The following is a 17802-nucleotide window of genomic DNA, read 5'->3' on the forward strand; positions in this document are numbered from 1 at the left end:
AAAATGGCCACCATTAGTGGCGTGATGGTTTCTGAACTGCGCCACAGAGTTAATGGCGTCGGCCACATTGCTCGAGTTCGCACCTTTTTCCTTAGCCCTGAACTCTGCATACTCGTGAGTGGATTGCTTACTGGCTTTGCACAGGTTTATCATAGAATTTACAGTGCCGAAGGAGGCCATTCGGCTCATCGAGTCTACACCGGCTCCCGGAAAAGTACCCTACCCAAGGTCAACACCTCCACCCTATCCCCATAACCCAGTAACCCCACCCAACACTAAGGCCAATTTTGGACACTAAGAGCAATTTATCATGGCCAATCCACCTAACCTGCACATCTTTGTACTGTGGGAGGAAACCGGAGCACCCGGAGGAAACCCACGCAGACACGGGGAGGATGTGCAGACTCCGCACAGACAGTGACCCAAGCCAGAATCGAACCTGGGACCCTGGAGCTGTGAAGCAATTGTGCTAGCCACAATGCTACCGTGCTGCCCATTTATGGGCTGCGGATTTATGGCTTCCTCTAAGGACAGAATCGGACTTCTTAATAATCTTTCTCGCAATCGCTCATCATAAATGCCAAACACTATTTGAACCCGCAACATTGAATCCACAACAAAGGAAAAATTACAGGACTGCGCTCTTAGCCATAAATCCGTAATAAATTAATCCACCGATTCTCCATTAAACTTCATGGGCAAAATTCTCCCGAAACGGCGCGATGTCCGCCGACTGGCGCCCAAAACGGCGCCAATCAGACGGGCATCGCGCCGCCACAAAGGTGCGGAATGCTCCGCATCTTTGGGGGCCGAGCCCCAACATTGAGGGGCTAGGCCGATGCCGGAGGAATTTCCGCCTGCCAGCTGGCGGAAACGGCCTTTGTTGCCCCGCCAGCTGGCGCGGAAATGACATCTCCGGGCGGCGCATGCGCGGGAGCGTCAGCGGCCGCTGACAGTTTCCCACGCAAGCGCAGTGGAGGGAGTCTCTTCCGCCTCCGCCATGGTGGAGACCGTGGCGGAGGCGGAAGGGAAAGAGTGCCCCCACGGCACAGGCCCGCCCGCGGATCGGTGGGCCCCGATCGTGGGCCAGGCCACCGTGGGGGCACCCCCCGGGGCCATATCGCCCCGCGACACCCCCAGGACCTCAGAGCCCGCCCACACCGCCTTGTCATGCCGTTCAAAAGGTGGTTTAATCCACGCCAGCGGGACAGGCAATTTATCGGCGGGACTTCGGCCCATCCGGGCCGGAGAATCGAGCGGGGGGGCCCGCCAACCGTTGCGGCCCCATTCCCGCCCCCCGCTGAATATCCGGTACCGGAGACTTCGGCAACCGGCGGGGGCGGGATTCACGGCAGCCCCCAGCGATTCTCCAACCCGGCGGGGGGTCGGAGAATGACGCCCCATATGTCTCATTCACTTGCGCTTCCTCTGTCTAATTGACTTGCGCTTTGCAATGCGCATCACATTTCTCCACGACCCGTTCAAACCTTTTTTTCTCCCCTCTATCTGCGAATTCAAATAAATTAAACAATTCTAATGCCTGCGTCCAGCCAAATTGAGGTTGAGCACAATTTTCCTGGGATTAATCATAGTCCTGGTGGTCACATCGGCCTCGTTGTATCAGGTCTCTGTTTCAGTCACCGGCCTCCGTACTGGTGTCATCAGCCAGGTCCTCAGCTGGTATCCCTTATCCCCCAAGAGCCAGCCACCAATCCTGGGGTGCTTCTCGAAGAGGCCGGGGATGGACGACTGCCCCATGATGAAGCTGTCATGCACACTCCCGGGAAGCGTGCACACACGTGAATAATCTTCATGCGCTGATCGCACACGAGCTGTATGTTCAGGGAGTGGAGCCCCTTTCTGTTAATATAGGGCACCCCCAGATGGCCCGGTGAGCCCGGGGCAACATGCATGCCATCTATTACCCCCTGGACCTGGGGCATCCCGACGATGACAGAGAAACCTGCTGCCCGGGCATCTTGTTGGGCTTGGTCCATGTCAAAGATAATGTAGTTTTCCGCCCGGGCAAACAGGGCATCCGTGACCTGTCAGATGCAGCTGTGGGCTGGCTTGCGAGACACCACACAGGTCCCCGCTCGAGCCCTGGAATGACTCCGAGGCAAAATGATTCAGGGCTGCGGTGACCTTGACGGCCACCGGGAGCATGTTCCCTCCTCCTCCATGTGATGCCAAGACCATGAGGACATGGCACAGGTGTCGCACCATCTCCTTGTTGAGGTGAAGCCTCCTGCAGTACGTGCTGTCCATCATCTGTTCGCGTAAACCAGCGACGCCTGTACACGCTGGGCCGTGGGGTGACTCGCCCTCTGGCTCCCTCCCTGGCCTGATGGATGATCGAGTCCTCAGGTTGTGGGCAGGGACCAGCACATGGGCTGCCGCCTCGAGTATCTGCAGATGCTGCTGCCGCTATCTCCGGTGTCTGGCCTCCCGGCTTAGCAGCAGCACCACTCGGGCAAGTTCTGCGCCTAATATCCCCGCCTTAGCGTTCAATATCTGTAAGGAATTGGGACAGGATGTTGTAGTGGACTCATTATTTGTTAATACATGTTCAGTTAATGTAAAGTAAGTACAGACAAATGATCACCAGATGGCAACACTACAGGACCTATCAAAAGGAGTTTCCCGCTCGTTCTTTGTGTGTGTGAGTTAGTGTGGGTATAGAGCAGCTTGAGTGAAGACATGATTAGATCAGAGCGCAGTGTATTATAATTACAATTGTTAATTTAATATAAACTTACTTACTTGTTTTACTAGTTTAGTATTGAAGTGAAAGAACTCGCTAGTTTATTATATATTACTCAATAAACATTTTGTCATCATCTGGAAGACTTTGACTATTTCTCATCAGTATTCAAGACAACTCGACAAGACAAATGAGTAATATTTATATTGCAATTTAGTAATATAACAGATGTTAGACTGACAAACAGCGGTGGCTCCCACCCCGGGACCCTCCATTCCCACATTGATCACCCCCCCCATATCCGGAATGCCCTGCCCATACACAACTGGCTGCAGCAGGAACGCCAAACCCCATATCCCAGATACCCGCTCGTAATGTCACCTGGACCGGGTGATGGTCCCCTCCCCGTTGCACTCATCTGGCCGTGGACCTTTCACCGAGCTGTGTCCATCCCCAGGCTCATGTTTTTCAATAGGAGTACTAATCGGCGGCAGCTTGCTGGGGAGGCCGTTGAATGACAGGAGGCTGTTGGATATGGGGTGGCTCCTGTTAATTGTATAGAAATGGAGCTTAAGTGGTGATAATTGGTTTCTCACCACGTTTCAGCAAGATCCTGATTTTGCCCAAGGGAGCGGGCTTAATGCATCACAAACTGTTTGGCGCCTGCCGTGGTTCTCGTTTTCGGCCTCTCCCGCGATTCACCAGCCTCGTTTCACTTGAGGGAGAACAAACGAGGCCGGAAAATCGTCCCTCAGTGTCTCTGATGGCAGATGGGGGATATCTGCCTGATACTTCAGATTTGAGGATCAATGTCAGAAACATGTTTGTATTTGCTGTGCATTTATTTCTCTGACTGTTTCCACCATTTCACAGCACAATTATTACCAATACAACTTTTATATTTCAGATAATAAACCCCCCAATTATTAATATATGAATAAGCTGGTGAATCATAGATTATCATAGAATTTACAGTGCAGAAGGAGGCCATTCGGCCCATCGGGTCTGCACCGGCTCTTGGAAAGAGCACCCTACCCAAGGTCAACACCGCCACCCTATCCCCATAACCCAGTAACCCCACCCAACACTAAGGGCAATTTTGGACACTAAGGGCAATTTATCATGGCCAATCCACCTAACCCGCACATCTTTGGACTGTGGGAGGAAACCGGAGCACCCGGAGGAAACCCACGCACACACGGGGAGGATGTGCAGACTCCGCACAGACAGTGACCCAAGCAGGAATCGAACCTGGGACCCTGGTGCTGTGAAGCAATTGTGCTATCCACAAGGCTACTGTGCTGTAAGTAAGAAGAGTCAACATGTCTATTCTTTCTATCTATCTATCTATCTATCATGTCCTTTATGGTTTCAGAACTCACATTCTGCAATTGGAACCGTTTGGCTTCAATGCAAAAATAGTATTGCCTAATCTTTGTAAAAATTAGTGACGGCTGTTTGTTCAAAGACCAGGAACTAATTCCGCTCCCTCTGAAAGCTGATTGATTCACAGGGGGGGGTTTAGTTGTTTTATATAAAGGGCTGTCAGTGAGGAACAAACTCTGCGGCTCCAGGTCTGTTGTCACTGTTTAGTGTCGGCTCCTCTTTCTGAAATGGAATTAGCAACAATTGAACAGGCAGCTTTCATTTATTACCATTTTCTTGCAATCTTTGGAGTTCCCGGTAAGAAGCTGAAGCCGGTGGTTTTTGTTTTTTCAGTCAGTCAGTCAGAGTGGGGGTGGGAGGGTGCGAGTGGTGGTGGGGGGGAGGGTGTGAGTGGGGCTGAGAGGGGGAGGGTGTGAGTGGGGCCGGGAGGGGGCGGGTGTGAGTGGGGCTGGGGGGGAGGGAGGGTGTGAGTGGGGCCGGGAGGGGGAAGGTGTGAGTGGGGCTGGGAGGGGGGAGGGTGTGAGTGGGGCTGAGAGGGGGAGGGGGTGTGAGTGGGGCTGGGAGGGGGAGGGTGTGACTGGTGTGGGAGGGGGGAGGGTGTGAGTGGGGCTGAGAGGGGGGAGGGTGTGAGTGGGGCTGGGAGGGGGGAGGGTGTGAGTGGGGCTGGGAGGGGGGAGGGTGTGAGTGGGGCTGAGAGGGGGAGGGTTTGAGTGGGGCTGAGAGGGGGAGGGGGTGTGAGTGGGGCTGGGAGGGGGGAGGGTGTGACTGGTGTGGGAGGGGGGAGGGTGTGAGTGGGGCTGGGAGGGGGGAGGGTGTGAGTGGGGCTGAGAGGGGGAGGGTGTGAGTGGGGCTGAGAGGGGGAGGGTGTGAGTGGGGCTGAGAGGGAGAGGGTGTGAGTGGGGCTGAGAGGGGGAGGGTGTGAGTGGGGCTGAGAGGGGGAGGGTGTGAGTGGGGCTGAGAGGGGGAGGGTTTGAGAGGGGCTGAGAGGGGGAGGGTTTGAGAGGGGCTGAGAGGGGGAGGGTGTGAGTGGGGCTGAGAGGGGGAGGGTGTGAGTGGGGCTGAGAGGGGGAGGGTGTGAGTGGGGCTGAGAGGGGGAGTGAGCAGCAGCAGACAGAGACACTCAGCATAGGCAGCTTACCTTAGCTTCACTGGTCACACCTCTTGACTGTATTACATCTAGTTAAGCTCTGGAAACAGAACAAACCTACTGAATAAAGTATTAGTATTAACTGGAAGTCTACAATCTTTATTCAGACTTAGGGAATAATATATGGGGGAGGGTTTGAGTGGGGATGAGAGGGTGGAGGGTGTGAGTGGTGTGGGGGGGGGAGGGTGTGACTGGTGTGGGAGGGGGAGGGTGTGACTGGTGTGGGATGGGGAGGGTGTGAGTGGGGCTCGGAAGGGGGAGGGTGTGGGTGGGGCTCGGAGGGGGGATGGTGTGCTGGTGTGGGAGGGGGAGGGTGTGACTGGCGTGGGAGGGGGAGGGTGAGAGTGGGGCTCGGAGGGGGAGGGTGTGAGTGGGGCTAGGAGGGGGAGGGAGTGAGTGGGGCTCGGAGGGGGAGGGTGTGAGTGGTACTGAGAGGGGAGAGGGGTTGCTGGTGTGGGAGGGGGAGGGTGTGAGTGGGGCTCGGAGGGGGGGGTGTGGGTGGGGCTCGGAAGGGGGGAGGGTGTGAGTGGGGCTCGGAGGGGAAGGATCTGAGTGGGGCTGGGAGGGGGGAGGGTGTGAGTGGGGCTGGGAGGGAGAGGGGGTGAGTGGAGCTCGGAGGGGGGAGAGTGTGAGTGGGGCTCGGAGGGGGAGGGTGTGAGTGGGGCTCGGAGGGGGGAGGGTGTGGGTGGGGCTCGGAAGGGGGGAGGGTCTGAGTGGGGCTGGGAGGAGGGAGGGTGTGAGTGGGGCTGGGAGGGGGTGAGTGGGGCTCGGAGGGGGGAGAGTGTGAGTGGGGCTCAGAGGGGGAGGGTGTGAGTGGGGCTGGGAGGGGGAAGGTGTGACTAGTGTGGGAGGGGGAGGAGGTGAGTGGGGCTGGGAGAGGGAGGGTGTGAGTGGGGCTCGGAGAGGGGAGGGTGTGAGTGGGGCTCGGAGGGGGAGGGTGTGGGTGGGGCTAAGGGGGGGAGGGTGTGAGTGGGGCTGGTAGGGGGAGGGTGTGAGTGGGGCTGGGAGGAGGGAGGGTGTGACTGGTGTGGGAGGGGGAGGGTGTGAGTGGGGCTGGGAGGGGGAGGGTGTGAGTGGGGCTGAGAGGGGTGTTGGTGTGAGTGGGGCTCGGGGGGGGAGGGTGTGGGTGGGGCTCAGAGGGGGAGGGTGTGAGTGGGGCTCGGAGGAGGGAGGGTGTGAGTGGGGCTCGGAGAGGGTGGGTGTGGGTGGGGCTCAGAGGGGGAGGGTGTGAGTGGGGCTGGGAGGGGGAGGGTGTGAGTGGAGCTGGGAGTGTGGGTGGGGTGTCATCTGCTCTGTTCGCCTCCAGAACACCATTCTGCTTTGAGAGAGCATTTGCTTCTTTCTAACCTGTGCAGCATTGTCACAACCACATCAGAGATGGTGAGCCTGCCTGGTCAGGAAAAGCTGAACAAGTAACTGAGGGAGAAAGGAATAGAAGGACATGTTAATATGGTCAGATGGAGTCGGGTAGTGAAAGGTGCTTGTGCAGAATAAGCAACGACAGACATACGCGTGTTGAACCAAGTGGCCTGATTCTGGACTGCCATTTCCAAGAAGTTAAATGGAATTAATTGGGGAATTTACTCTTCTCTTTGTAGCTAATTTCCTGACAATTGTGGTCCTGTCCCGAGGAGGCTGTGGTCTATCCAAAGGGATCACTCTTTACCTGGCGGGTATGACAACAATGGATCTGCTGGTCATTATTTTCAATGTGATAATCTATTACATACTTTGGTATTATTTCCCACACTCACCTCTACACTACACGCCCATTACAAGTGTCAATGTGGTTATCAACTATATGGTTGTTGACTGCTCTGTCTGGTTAACAGTGGCTTTCACTGTCGATCGCTTTGTCCTCATTTGCTGTCAAGAACTCAGAGAGAAGTATTGCAGGGAGAAAACTGCAGCTGTGGTAATAGTGACCGTGTGTGCTGTGTCCTGCTTCAAAAACATCCCCCTGTATTTTGTTTTTGAACCTGTCTCTATAATTAACAATGTGGAGTGGGAAATTAATTTCAAACCAACTTACTTCACTTTGCCAGGATGGGTCACTTACGACTGGCTTAGCACAGTTTTCAACCCCTTGTTGCCGTACTTTCTGATTATATTTCTCAACGCTCTGACTGTGAGACACATTGTGATGGCTAATCGAACCCGCAGAGCACTGCAAGGTCAACGCAACAGCAAGAACAGCGATGATCCAGAGATGCAGAGCCGAAGGAAATCCATCATTTTACTCTTCTCCATTTCTGGTACTTTCATCGTGCTGTGGATGCCTTATGTTGTATTTTTCCTCATTTCCAGAATTACAGGCAGCCTTTATGATCCCGATCAACACACGGATCCCTTACTTATCGCAGACTACACCGGAGAGATGTTACAACTGCTGAGCTCCTGTACAAACACGTGTGTTTATGCGCTGGCCCAGACTAAATTCAGAGAGAAGTTGAGAAATGCAATAATGTATCCATTTACTGTGATTATTGAATATGTCAAATATGGCAACTCATCATTTGTTGAGCTCTACTGAATTGTGCCTTCAATTCTTTCCTTGAAAATGGATCCTTATTTTAATTATTAGATATGTCAGACAATCAAAAAAACTTGAAACAAAGCAGCAAAAGATTCATAACAATTGAATGAATTTATCTTAAATTCTATCCTCTGAGTTTGATACTTGCAATAAGTGGCAGCCTGGGCTCTCAGTGGTATTCTCACCTGCGAACGGGAAGGTCATGTGTTCAAGCATATAATCGAGGCTGAAAGTGGTCACTTCAGATCAGGGGCGAAATTCACCGGTATCGGCGCAATGTCCGCCGACTGGCGCCCAAAATGGCGCAAATCAGTCGGTCATCGCGCCGCCCCAAAGGTGCGGAATGCTCTGCACCTTGGGGGGCCGAGCCCCAACCTTAAGGGGTTAGGCCCGCGCCGGACTAATTTCCGCCCCGCAAGCTGGCGGAAAAGGCCTTTGGTTGCGCGGATATGACATCTCCGGGCGGCGCATGCGCGGGAGCCATAGCGGCCGCAGACGGCATTCCCACGCATGCGCAGTGGAGGGAGTCTCTTCCGCCTCCGCCATGGTGGAGACCGTGGCGAAGGCGGAAGGAAAAGAGTTCCCCCACAGCACAGGCCCGCCCGCAGATCGGTGGGCCCCGATCGCGGGCCAGGCCACCGTGGGGGCACCCCCGGGGCCAGATCGGCCCGCGCCCCCCCCAGGACCCCGGAGCCCGACTGCGCCGCCTTGTCCCGCCGGTACGGTAGGTGGTTTAATCTACGCCGGCGGGACAGGCAATTTAGCAGCGGGCCTTTGGCCCATTCGGGCCGGAGAATCGCGGGGGGGCCCGCCAACCGGCGCGCCGCGATTTCCACCCCCGCGAAATATCCGGTGCCAAAGAATTCGGCAACCGGTGGAAGCAGGATTCACGCCAGCCTCTGGTGATTCTCCGACCCGGTGGGGGGTCGGAGAATCTCGCCCCAGCTCCTAAAGCAAAGCCTGACTGCCCCCCAGGGTGTACGTAAAAGATCTCATGCTACCACTGTGAACAAAGCAATAAATTGATCCATGTTCTGCTGCTCAATATTTGTCCTTAACCAGCACCACCAAGATCTATTTGTTTGTTAATTTATCTGCTTGTTGTTTGAAAAATCCTGCTATGTACGAACGTTTCCTGCATAACAACAATGACCACACTTCAGAAAACTTCATAGGTTGTGAAGTGCTGAGCACAGCACGGTGGCACAGTGATTAGCACTACAGCCTCACAGCACCGGGGACCCAGGTCCGATTCCGGCCTTGGCTGACTGTGTGGTGTTTACACTTTCTCCCCGTGTCTGCGTGGGTTCCTCTGGGTGCTCCGGTTTCCTCCCACACTCCAAAAGATGTGCAGGTTAGGGGAGGTCATGGAGATTGGGTGGGGGAGTGGTCTTAGGTCGGGTGCTCTTTCATAAAATACACATCATGGTGACCTATAACTAATGTGGGAATGTGTCCAGCCTGTGAAACATCTGTTTGAGGAATATGGGAGCATTGTTCGCTTCAAGTTTGAAGAGAGATCTCACAACAGGGTGAAGATCAGTGAGTTTCATTGTTGCTATTTGTTGGGATGAATGACAAAAGGAAAGATCTCCTCAGGAGGTATTGTGGTTTTACGATACTGTCACATCTGAGTTGTTCCAATGTGCTCACGTCCCACCTTCCAACTCCACTGAGAGTAATTCCCATTTCTCCCACATTTGAAGGTGAGGAGAACTGGATAAAATATTCATGGGGCAATTTGAAAAGAGTTCAACAGTTTGATCACTTGTTCCTTTACTCTAATGATTTGGTGATTGTAGTTTAATACCTTGTTGGCTTTGTTGATTGCTGCATTGTTCAGTGATATTTGGCGTTGAGTCCACGAAGACTCCTCGGCCTCCAGATTTTAAAACAAATTGAATTCAGATTTCACTATCTGCCATGGTGGTATTCCAATACCGGGCCCCCATCACAGGAAATACGCCTGGCCTGAGCCTCTCCAGCCCAGCACTATCCCGTTGTCCCTCATCACCGATGAAGGACCCCCATCGGCATCCTGGAGGCAATTAAAGGGAGGGGAGGGTAACCACCCCCTTGGCACTTGTCAGACTGCAAGGTGCCAGGTTGGTACTGCCAAGGAACAGGGCCTGAAGGAGAAATCCGGGAGTGAGGGGGTGGGGGGGCGGTGCTGAAGCAGGTGACTCGGGGGAGGGGGGGGTGCAAGGAGAGGAAATAGGGTGGCTGAAGCGGGGTGTGGGGGGCTGAAGAAGGTGACTGTGGTGTGCGGGACTTTCTCAGCGATCCAGGGGAGTTGAGCAGCATTCTGAGGTTGAGGTGCCCTTTGAAAATGGTGCCCCTATCTCTGTGAAGCTTTTCAAATTGATTTTCCTCTTCTCCCTTTTCATTTTTCCATTGAGCAATTCGAGAATGTTTCTGCGAGCATTCCTTCAGCGACCCATGTCCCGCATGAATAGATGCTCGTCAAACCTGACAAACTGATTCTTTGAGTTATGTCACCAGTTCCAGTTTATGTTAATAAACTTGACTCTGATATCCCCCTCAAGGTGTATACTGGACGCATGAATCAATTGTTATGCCACACACACATTTATCACACTACAGACACTCCCCATGAGCATATCAGTTATCTTCACTACCTGAGCACTAAGAACCAATTCAAAGCAGAGGTGCCAGAATAACAATTGTGTTTGTACAGAGGGTCTAACATGATAAGGCATCCTGAGAAACTTCCCAGGAGCTTTATCAACCCAAATTTCATACCAAGCAACTTGCGGAAAGGTGGGGGAAGATGGTGGGGGGGGGTGAATTTGGACAAAGAAGGTTTTAAAGATGATATAAAAGGAGGAAAGAGAGGGGAAGAAATGGAAAAGTTCATCAGGAGAATTTGGGAATCACAGACTCAGCAGCCAAAGATGGGTTGATCAAAACTGGGGAGAAACAAAAGGTCAGAATGGAATATTGGATATTTCATAGAGGGCAGTAGGGCTGGATGAGATTCCAGAGATAGGGAGCAGCCAGACCTTGCAGGAATTTGGAACAAGGATAACAGTTTTTTACTGAAGCGTTGCTCAACCAGGAGTCCATAGAATTCCTACAGAGTACAAGGTGGCCATTCAGCCCAACGGGTCTGCACTGACCCTCTGAAAGAGCATCCCACACAGGCCGACTACCCCATCCCCTCCCCGCAAACCCATCCGACTCGCACATCTTTGGATACTAAGGGGCAAAGTTAGCATGGCCAATACACTTAACCTGCACATCTCTGGACTGTGGGAGGAAACCGGAGCACCAAGAGGAAACCCATGCAGCCATGGGGAAAAAGTGCACACTCAGCACAGACAGTCACCCAGTATCGGAATTGAATCTGTGTCCCTGGTGCTGTGAGGCAGTAGTGCTAACCACTAAGGTTAGGGAACACAGTTCACTAATGAAGTTACTGCAGTAAGGAGGGATGATATCTTGGAAAGGTCTTTGAATGAGGCTCTGTGGATAGAGCTTAGGAATAAAAAGCAGGCCAACACACTGCTGGGAGTGTATTATAGGTCAGGCATTTTCAAAGTGAGGGTCGCTACCCGCGGGTGCGTCATGGGCTAGTGTCGGGAAGGTCACGGAGCCATCCATCCCGGTGTTCCCGATCGCGGGAATTCATGCGCAACAGCCGCAGCAGCTGGCTTGTCACAATGCCAACTGCGAGCGGCTTTAAAAATGGCGGCCACGACCAGCTATAAAAATGCGGGGTCACTGCACATCCGTGCCCGCTCATCAGTGCTCACGCGGCCCGGGAGTGTTGGGACCTGAACCTGGGGTCAAAGTGCGACACTGGCATGCGACGGCTGACTGCGTGTTGATCACCGATGATGAACAAGCCTATGACCTCGATCTGTTTTGCACCCTGAACATTACTCAAATGATCTGGAGAGAGTATATATTCCTCATGGTTTAAACATGGACAGAACTGAACGTTTGGCAAGGGATATAATGAAAGCAATGGGAAATCATCACATCATCATCCTCTGTATACTGAAGGGTGGCTATAAGCATTTTGCTGATCGTTGGGACTACATTGAAGCATTGAATCGAAACAGTGACCAGTCAATCCCAATGACGGTGGACTTCATCCACTTGAAGAGTTGCTGTAATGATCAGTCAACAAGGGAGCTACTCAGGGTTTACGAACTGAGGTCCAAAATCCACGCTATCCTCCTCGAGTAATTGTCCTCTCTGGCTGATTTGTTTGTTGATGAAACTTGGATGCTAACTATGTCTTAACTCTCCTCCTATAAACCTGATTGGAGTGAGATTGTGAGGACCAAGCAGGCTCATCTCTCACATTAAAGGTAAGAGAAAATGGTGTGTCGCAAAGGTCGGCTGGCGTGGGTCGCAAAGGTCGGCCGGCGTGGATCCTGAAGGTTGGCCGGTTGGTAAAAATGGGTACCCGGAAAAAAAGTTTGAAAAACACAGTTATAGACCACCAGATAATTAGCGGGCAACAGAGGAGTGGATATCTAGACACTTCAGTGAGGGGTGTAAAAATAATAATAGAGTAATTACATTAGGGGATTTCAATCTTCGCAACATTAATTGGGAAAACCACATTGTAAAGAGTTGAGATTTCTTGGAATGTATTCAAGAGAGCTTTTTAAATCAACATGTCAAAGGTCTAACAAGGGATGGTGCATTGCTGGACCGAGTTCTGGGGAATGAAGCCAGGCAAGTGTTTGAAATAGTGGGGGAAGCATTTTACTGATAGCGACCACAACACTACGCATTTTTCATGGAAAAGGAAAAACATGGGCCGGGATTCTCCGGTCCCGCGCCGGGTCGGAGAATCGGGGCCGAGGCGTGAGGATCGTGCCACGCCGCTCCGACGCCGGGCCACCGATTCTCCGGCGACCGGAAAATTGGTGGCAACTGAGCCCGCGGAGTCGCCGCTGCGCCGGTCGGGAGCCGCTGAAATCTCTCCCTCCCCCGGCGATTCTCCGTGCCTCGACGGGCCGAGTCCGGCCGAGTCCTGCCAGCGTGGGTTACGCATGGTCCTACCCGGCGGGACCTCAGAGTTCTGGTTGCGGGGGCCGTCCTGGTGGTGGGGCGAGGGAATCCGACTCCGGGGGGGGGCCTCCACGGTGGCCAGGCCCACGATCGTGGCCTTCCAACCGGCGGGCAGGCTAATTCCATTGGGGGCCTCTGTTCCTCCGCGCCAGGTCCCTGTAGGGCTCCGCCATATTGCCCGGGGGCTGGCACGGTGACGGTAACCCCCGTGCATGCGCGGACCCGCGCCGGCTTTCAGACGCTGGAGCACCGGACACCACTCCGGTGCCATACTAGCCCCCTAGGAAGGGGTGAATGCCTGGGGCTGGAGGCCCTTTGATGCCGGAGTCGCTCGCGCCGCTTTTGACTCCACGTCAGAACCTGGCCGCGGGATCGGAGAATCCCAGCAATGGTCTGCAAAAGGGGTTTTGGATTGGGGAATGCTGATTTTATTAAAATAAGGCATTATCTGGCCAAAGTGGGCTAAGGACAGTTACTTCTGGGTAAATCTACAGCAGAACAATAGGGCTGGGCGGGCCGGGGGCGGGGGGGGGGGGGGGGGGGGGGTCATTGAAAATGGTACTGGGGAGAGTACAGGTCCAAAATGTCCCTTTTAGGGTGAAATGTAGAAGCAATAAGTCCAGAGAATCCAAGATTTCTAGGAAAAGTCAGGACTGGATTGGAGGGAAAAGAAAGGCTTTTAACCAGTCCAAAGGAAACAAATCTGCAGAGACTCTCGTGGAGTTTAGAAAGCACAGGAGGAACTCAAAAAATCAATTAAGAGAGCAAAGAGGGGACAGGAAAAAGCACTGACGGGTAGGATTAGGGAAAATTCCAAGATATTCCATAAATATATCAAGGGGAAAAAGACAACCATCTTTGAATGTAGGACCCATCAGGGACCAAGGAGGTGATCTGTGCGTGGAGCTGGATGACATTGGTAGGGTGTTAAACATGTACTTTACATCTGTCTTCACTTTGGAGGAGGAGGATGTGGGTGCAGAATTCAGACAGAGGGACTGTGAGGTTCTTGAGCAGTTTGACATAGGGAGTGAGGAGGTACTGGAGATCCTGGCAGGCTGAAAAGTGGACAAATCTCCAGGTCCAGATGAGTTGTGTCTCAGGCTGTTGTGGGAGGCAAGGGAGGAAATTATGGGAGCTCTGACGCAAATATTTAATTCCTCTCTGGCCACAGGGGAGGTACCAGAGGACCGGAGAACAGCAAATGTGGTATCACTTTTCAAGAAGAGTAGCAGAGATAAGCCAGGGAATTACAGACCAGTGAGTCTCACATAGATGGGTGGGAAACTATTGGAGAAAATTCTGAAGGACAGAATCAATCTTCACTTGGAGAGGCAAGGTTTGATCAGGGAGGTCGTGCAGGCTTGTCAGAGGAAGGTCATGTCTCACAAATTTGATTGAACTTTTTGAGGAGGTGACGAAGTGTGTGGATGAGGGTAGTGCTGTAGATGTAGTCTCTATAGGTTTCAGTAAAGCCTTTGACATGGTCCCATATTGGTGACTGATAATATAGGTAAAAGCACATGGGATCCAGGGTACTTGGCAAGTTGGATTCAAAATCGACTTAGTGGTTGGAGAGAGAGTGTGGTGATAGAAGGTTGTTTATGTGACTGGAAGCCAGTGTCCCGTGGCGTACCACAGGGATCAGCGCTGGGTCCCTTATTGTTTGTGATATGTATAAACGACATAGAAGAAAATGTGGGGGGTGGGGATCGTGAGAAGTAAGTTTTCAGGTGACATGAAGATTAACCAGGTGGTTGACCATGAAGAAGAAGATTTAAGGTTACAGGAGTATATAGATGGATTGGTCAGATGGGCAGATCATTGGCAGATGGAATTTAACCCTGAAAAGTGTAAGGTACACTTTGGGAGGAGTAACAAGACAAGGGAGTACTCAGTGAATGGCAGAACACTAGAAAGCTCAGAGGAACAGAGGGATTTTGGGATGCTGGTGCACAGATCCCTGAAGGCGGCAGGATAGCTTAATAGGGTAGTTAAGGAGTCATATGGGATACTTGTCTTTTTCAGTCACGGCATAGATTAGAGGAGCAGGGAGGTCATGTTGATAGTTGTGCAGGACTTTGGTTAGGCCACAGCTGGAGTACTGTGTTCAGTTCTGGGCACCACACTATAGGAAGGATATGATTGCAGTCAAGAGGGTATAGGGGAGATTCACCGGGATGTTGTCTGGAATGTTATGTTTTAGTTACGAAGAGAGGCTGGATAAGCTCGGGTTGTTTTCTTTGGAGCAGAGAAGGCTGAGAGCGGACCTGATTGAGGTGTATAAGATTATGAGGGTCATGGGCAGGGTGGATAGAAAGCAGCTGTTCCCCTTAGTTGAGGGGCAATAAGAAGAGGCCCTAATCTTTAGGTGAAAGGCAGGAGGTTTAGATGGGATTTGAGAAACAACTCTTTCACCCAGAGGGTGGTGGGAATCTGGAATGCCTTGCTTGGGATTGTAGCTGAGGCAGGAAAACTCACAATCTGAAAAATGTACTTGGCTGAGCACTTGAAAGGTCAAAACATTCAAGGCTATGGACCAAGTGCTGGAAAGTGGGGTTAGTGTAGATTAGAATAGTATTGTTTTGACGGTGCAGGCTTGATGGGCCGAAAGGCCTCTTCTGTCTCGGTGATTCTATGAGTCACTAAAACATTCCATCCGGGCATCAAAGGACCAAAGTACATTGGCAAGAATAGTGAACAAATTCTTAATGTCTTACCGGAACACTGCACACGCAATGAGACAGAGGTCACTAATAACGCTGCTGTTCAGGAGGAAACTGAGAACACAGTTTGATCTTTTATTACCACCTGATACTTGCTTCAGAGATTGTCAAACAACAACAACAAACACAGATTGCTAGGAGGGAACAAAACTCTAAGAAGTGAGTATTCACTCAGGGAGACCGAGTGCCAGCCAGAAGCTACACCACCAATGGGAAATGGGTGTGTCCTGTGATCGTAGAAAAGACAGGTCCAATATCAGACACGGCACAGACGGGTGAGGAAAACGTTTTGCGACGTCACACTGACCAACAACTAGCTTCACAAAGTGAAATGGCTGAGATCTCTCAGGAAGTATTTCCATTGGCAAATCTAGACAGTGATACTGCTTTACAGAGACCAAACACAGACAAATTCAGATTCTGTTTCTGAGGACCTCCCAATACCGGTGGAGGTGGGCACTGGAATAACTTCCCAGGAAGTACCAACTACTGAAGAAACAACGAACATTGCCAAGGTCTCGAGTAGCCAGGTTTGAGAACATTGAATACGAACCACACGGAATAGACGTCCACCTGAGAGCCTGTATTATTGAGTTTATATATGTACAGAGATAATACATGCGTGGGTTCTGTTGTATAAACATTCAGAAAGTTGTCGTTGTCCTAAAGAAGTAAAGGGGGGGGTTGTTTTGTGTCAGAGAATACATCCCTGCTAATGAAGCATCACGTGATCTGTAGTGATGCCAGTAGAGAGTGTTTGCAAGGTCTTCAATTCTCCATCTTAGATTGCATGAGCAACATCCCAAAATAAAACTTCTCATCGTGTTTGTAAGATTCCAGAGTGTGGGCACTTCCATAACCTTTCTCTTTGCTCAAACTCAAACTCAGCGATATAACATTGAGGATACTCTTAGTTATATTGTGTGGCACTTTGACAGATGTAGCAACTCAAGACTGGGCAACCATGAGGCACTGTGAGCCATCAGTAGCAGCAGAATTGTACTCAACCACAATCTGTAATCTCATGGCCCGGCATCTCCCCCATTTTACCATTACCAACAAGACAGGGGATCAACAGCCCTGGTTCAGTGAAGAGTGCAGGAGGGCATGCCAGCGGCAGCACCAGGCACAATTAAAAAATAGCTGCAACGCAAGACCACTTGTGCCAAACAACATAAGCAGCAAGTAATAGACAGAGCTAAGCAATTCCACAGCCAACGGATCAGATCTAAGCTCTGCAGTCCTGTCGTATCCAGCCGTAAATGGTGGTGGACAAGTAAACAATTCACTGGTGGAAGAGGCTCCACAAGTATCCCCGTCCTCAATAATGGGGGAGCCAAGCACATCAGTGCAAAAGGTAAGGCTGAAACATCTGCAACAATCTTCAGCCAGAAGTTTTGAGTGAATGGTCCAGCTTGGCCTCGTCCAGAGGTCCCCAGCATCACAGATGTCAGTCTTCAGCCAATTTGATTCCCTCCACCTGACATCAGGAAATGGCTGAAGGCTCTGCGTACTGGAAAGGCTATGGATCCTGACTTTACTCCAGCAATAGTTGACCACGTGTAGCATCAAGGAGCCACAGCAAAACTGGAGTCAATGGGAATCAGGGCAAAAACCCTTCACTGGTTGGAATCATACCTGGCATAAAGGAAGATGGTTTTGGTTGTTGGAGAGTAATCAACTTAGTCCCAGAAAATCCCTGCAGGAGTTCCTCACGGTAGTGTCCTAGGCCCAACCATCTTCAGCTGCCTCATCAATAATCTTTCTATGATCATAATTTCAGAAGTGAGGTTCTTCCTGATGATTGCACAATGTTCATCACCATTCACAACTCAGCTACTGAAGCAGTCCATGTCCAAATACAGCAAAGCCTGGGCAATATCCAGGCTTGGGATGACAAGAGGCATTCACACCACACAAGTGCCTGGCAATGACCAAGTTTTTAAAAATGTGTTCTTGGGATTTGGGCATCGCTGACCGGGCGGGCCTGCATTTGTTGCCCATCCCTAATTGCCTTTGGACTGAGTGACTTGCTCGGCAATTTCAGAGTAGTGCCGTCAGAGTCAACCATACCGCTGTGAGGGTCTGGAGTCACATGTAGGCCAGACTGGGTAAGGACGGCAGATTTTGTTCCCTGAAAGACATCAGTGAAACAGATGTGTTTTTACAACAATCAACAATGGTTTCATGGTCATCATTATACTTTTAATTCCAGATTTTTGTTGAATTCAAAATTCACCATCTGCCATGG

General features: G+C 51.6%; 1 protein-coding gene across 1 annotated transcript; it reads left to right on the forward strand.

Annotated features, from left to right (window-relative positions):
* Positions 1 to 4278: 4278 nt before the first annotated feature.
* LOC140418207 (probable G-protein coupled receptor 139) lies at positions 4279 to 8005 on the forward strand. Its single transcript, XM_072501922.1, has 2 exons — positions 4279 to 4387; positions 6836 to 8005. Exons 1-2 carry the CDS (start codon positions 4318 to 4320, stop codon positions 7768 to 7770), a joined length of 1005 nt encoding a protein of 334 aa, XP_072358023.1. The 5' UTR covers positions 4279 to 4317; the 3' UTR covers positions 7771 to 8005.
* Positions 8006 to 17802: the final 9797 nt, after the last annotated feature.

The sequence above is a fragment of the Scyliorhinus torazame genome, chromosome 1, assembly GCF_047496885.1.
Source record: "Scyliorhinus torazame isolate Kashiwa2021f chromosome 1, sScyTor2.1, whole genome shotgun sequence".
Lineage (NCBI taxonomy): Eukaryota > Metazoa > Chordata > Chondrichthyes > Carcharhiniformes > Scyliorhinidae > Scyliorhinus > Scyliorhinus torazame.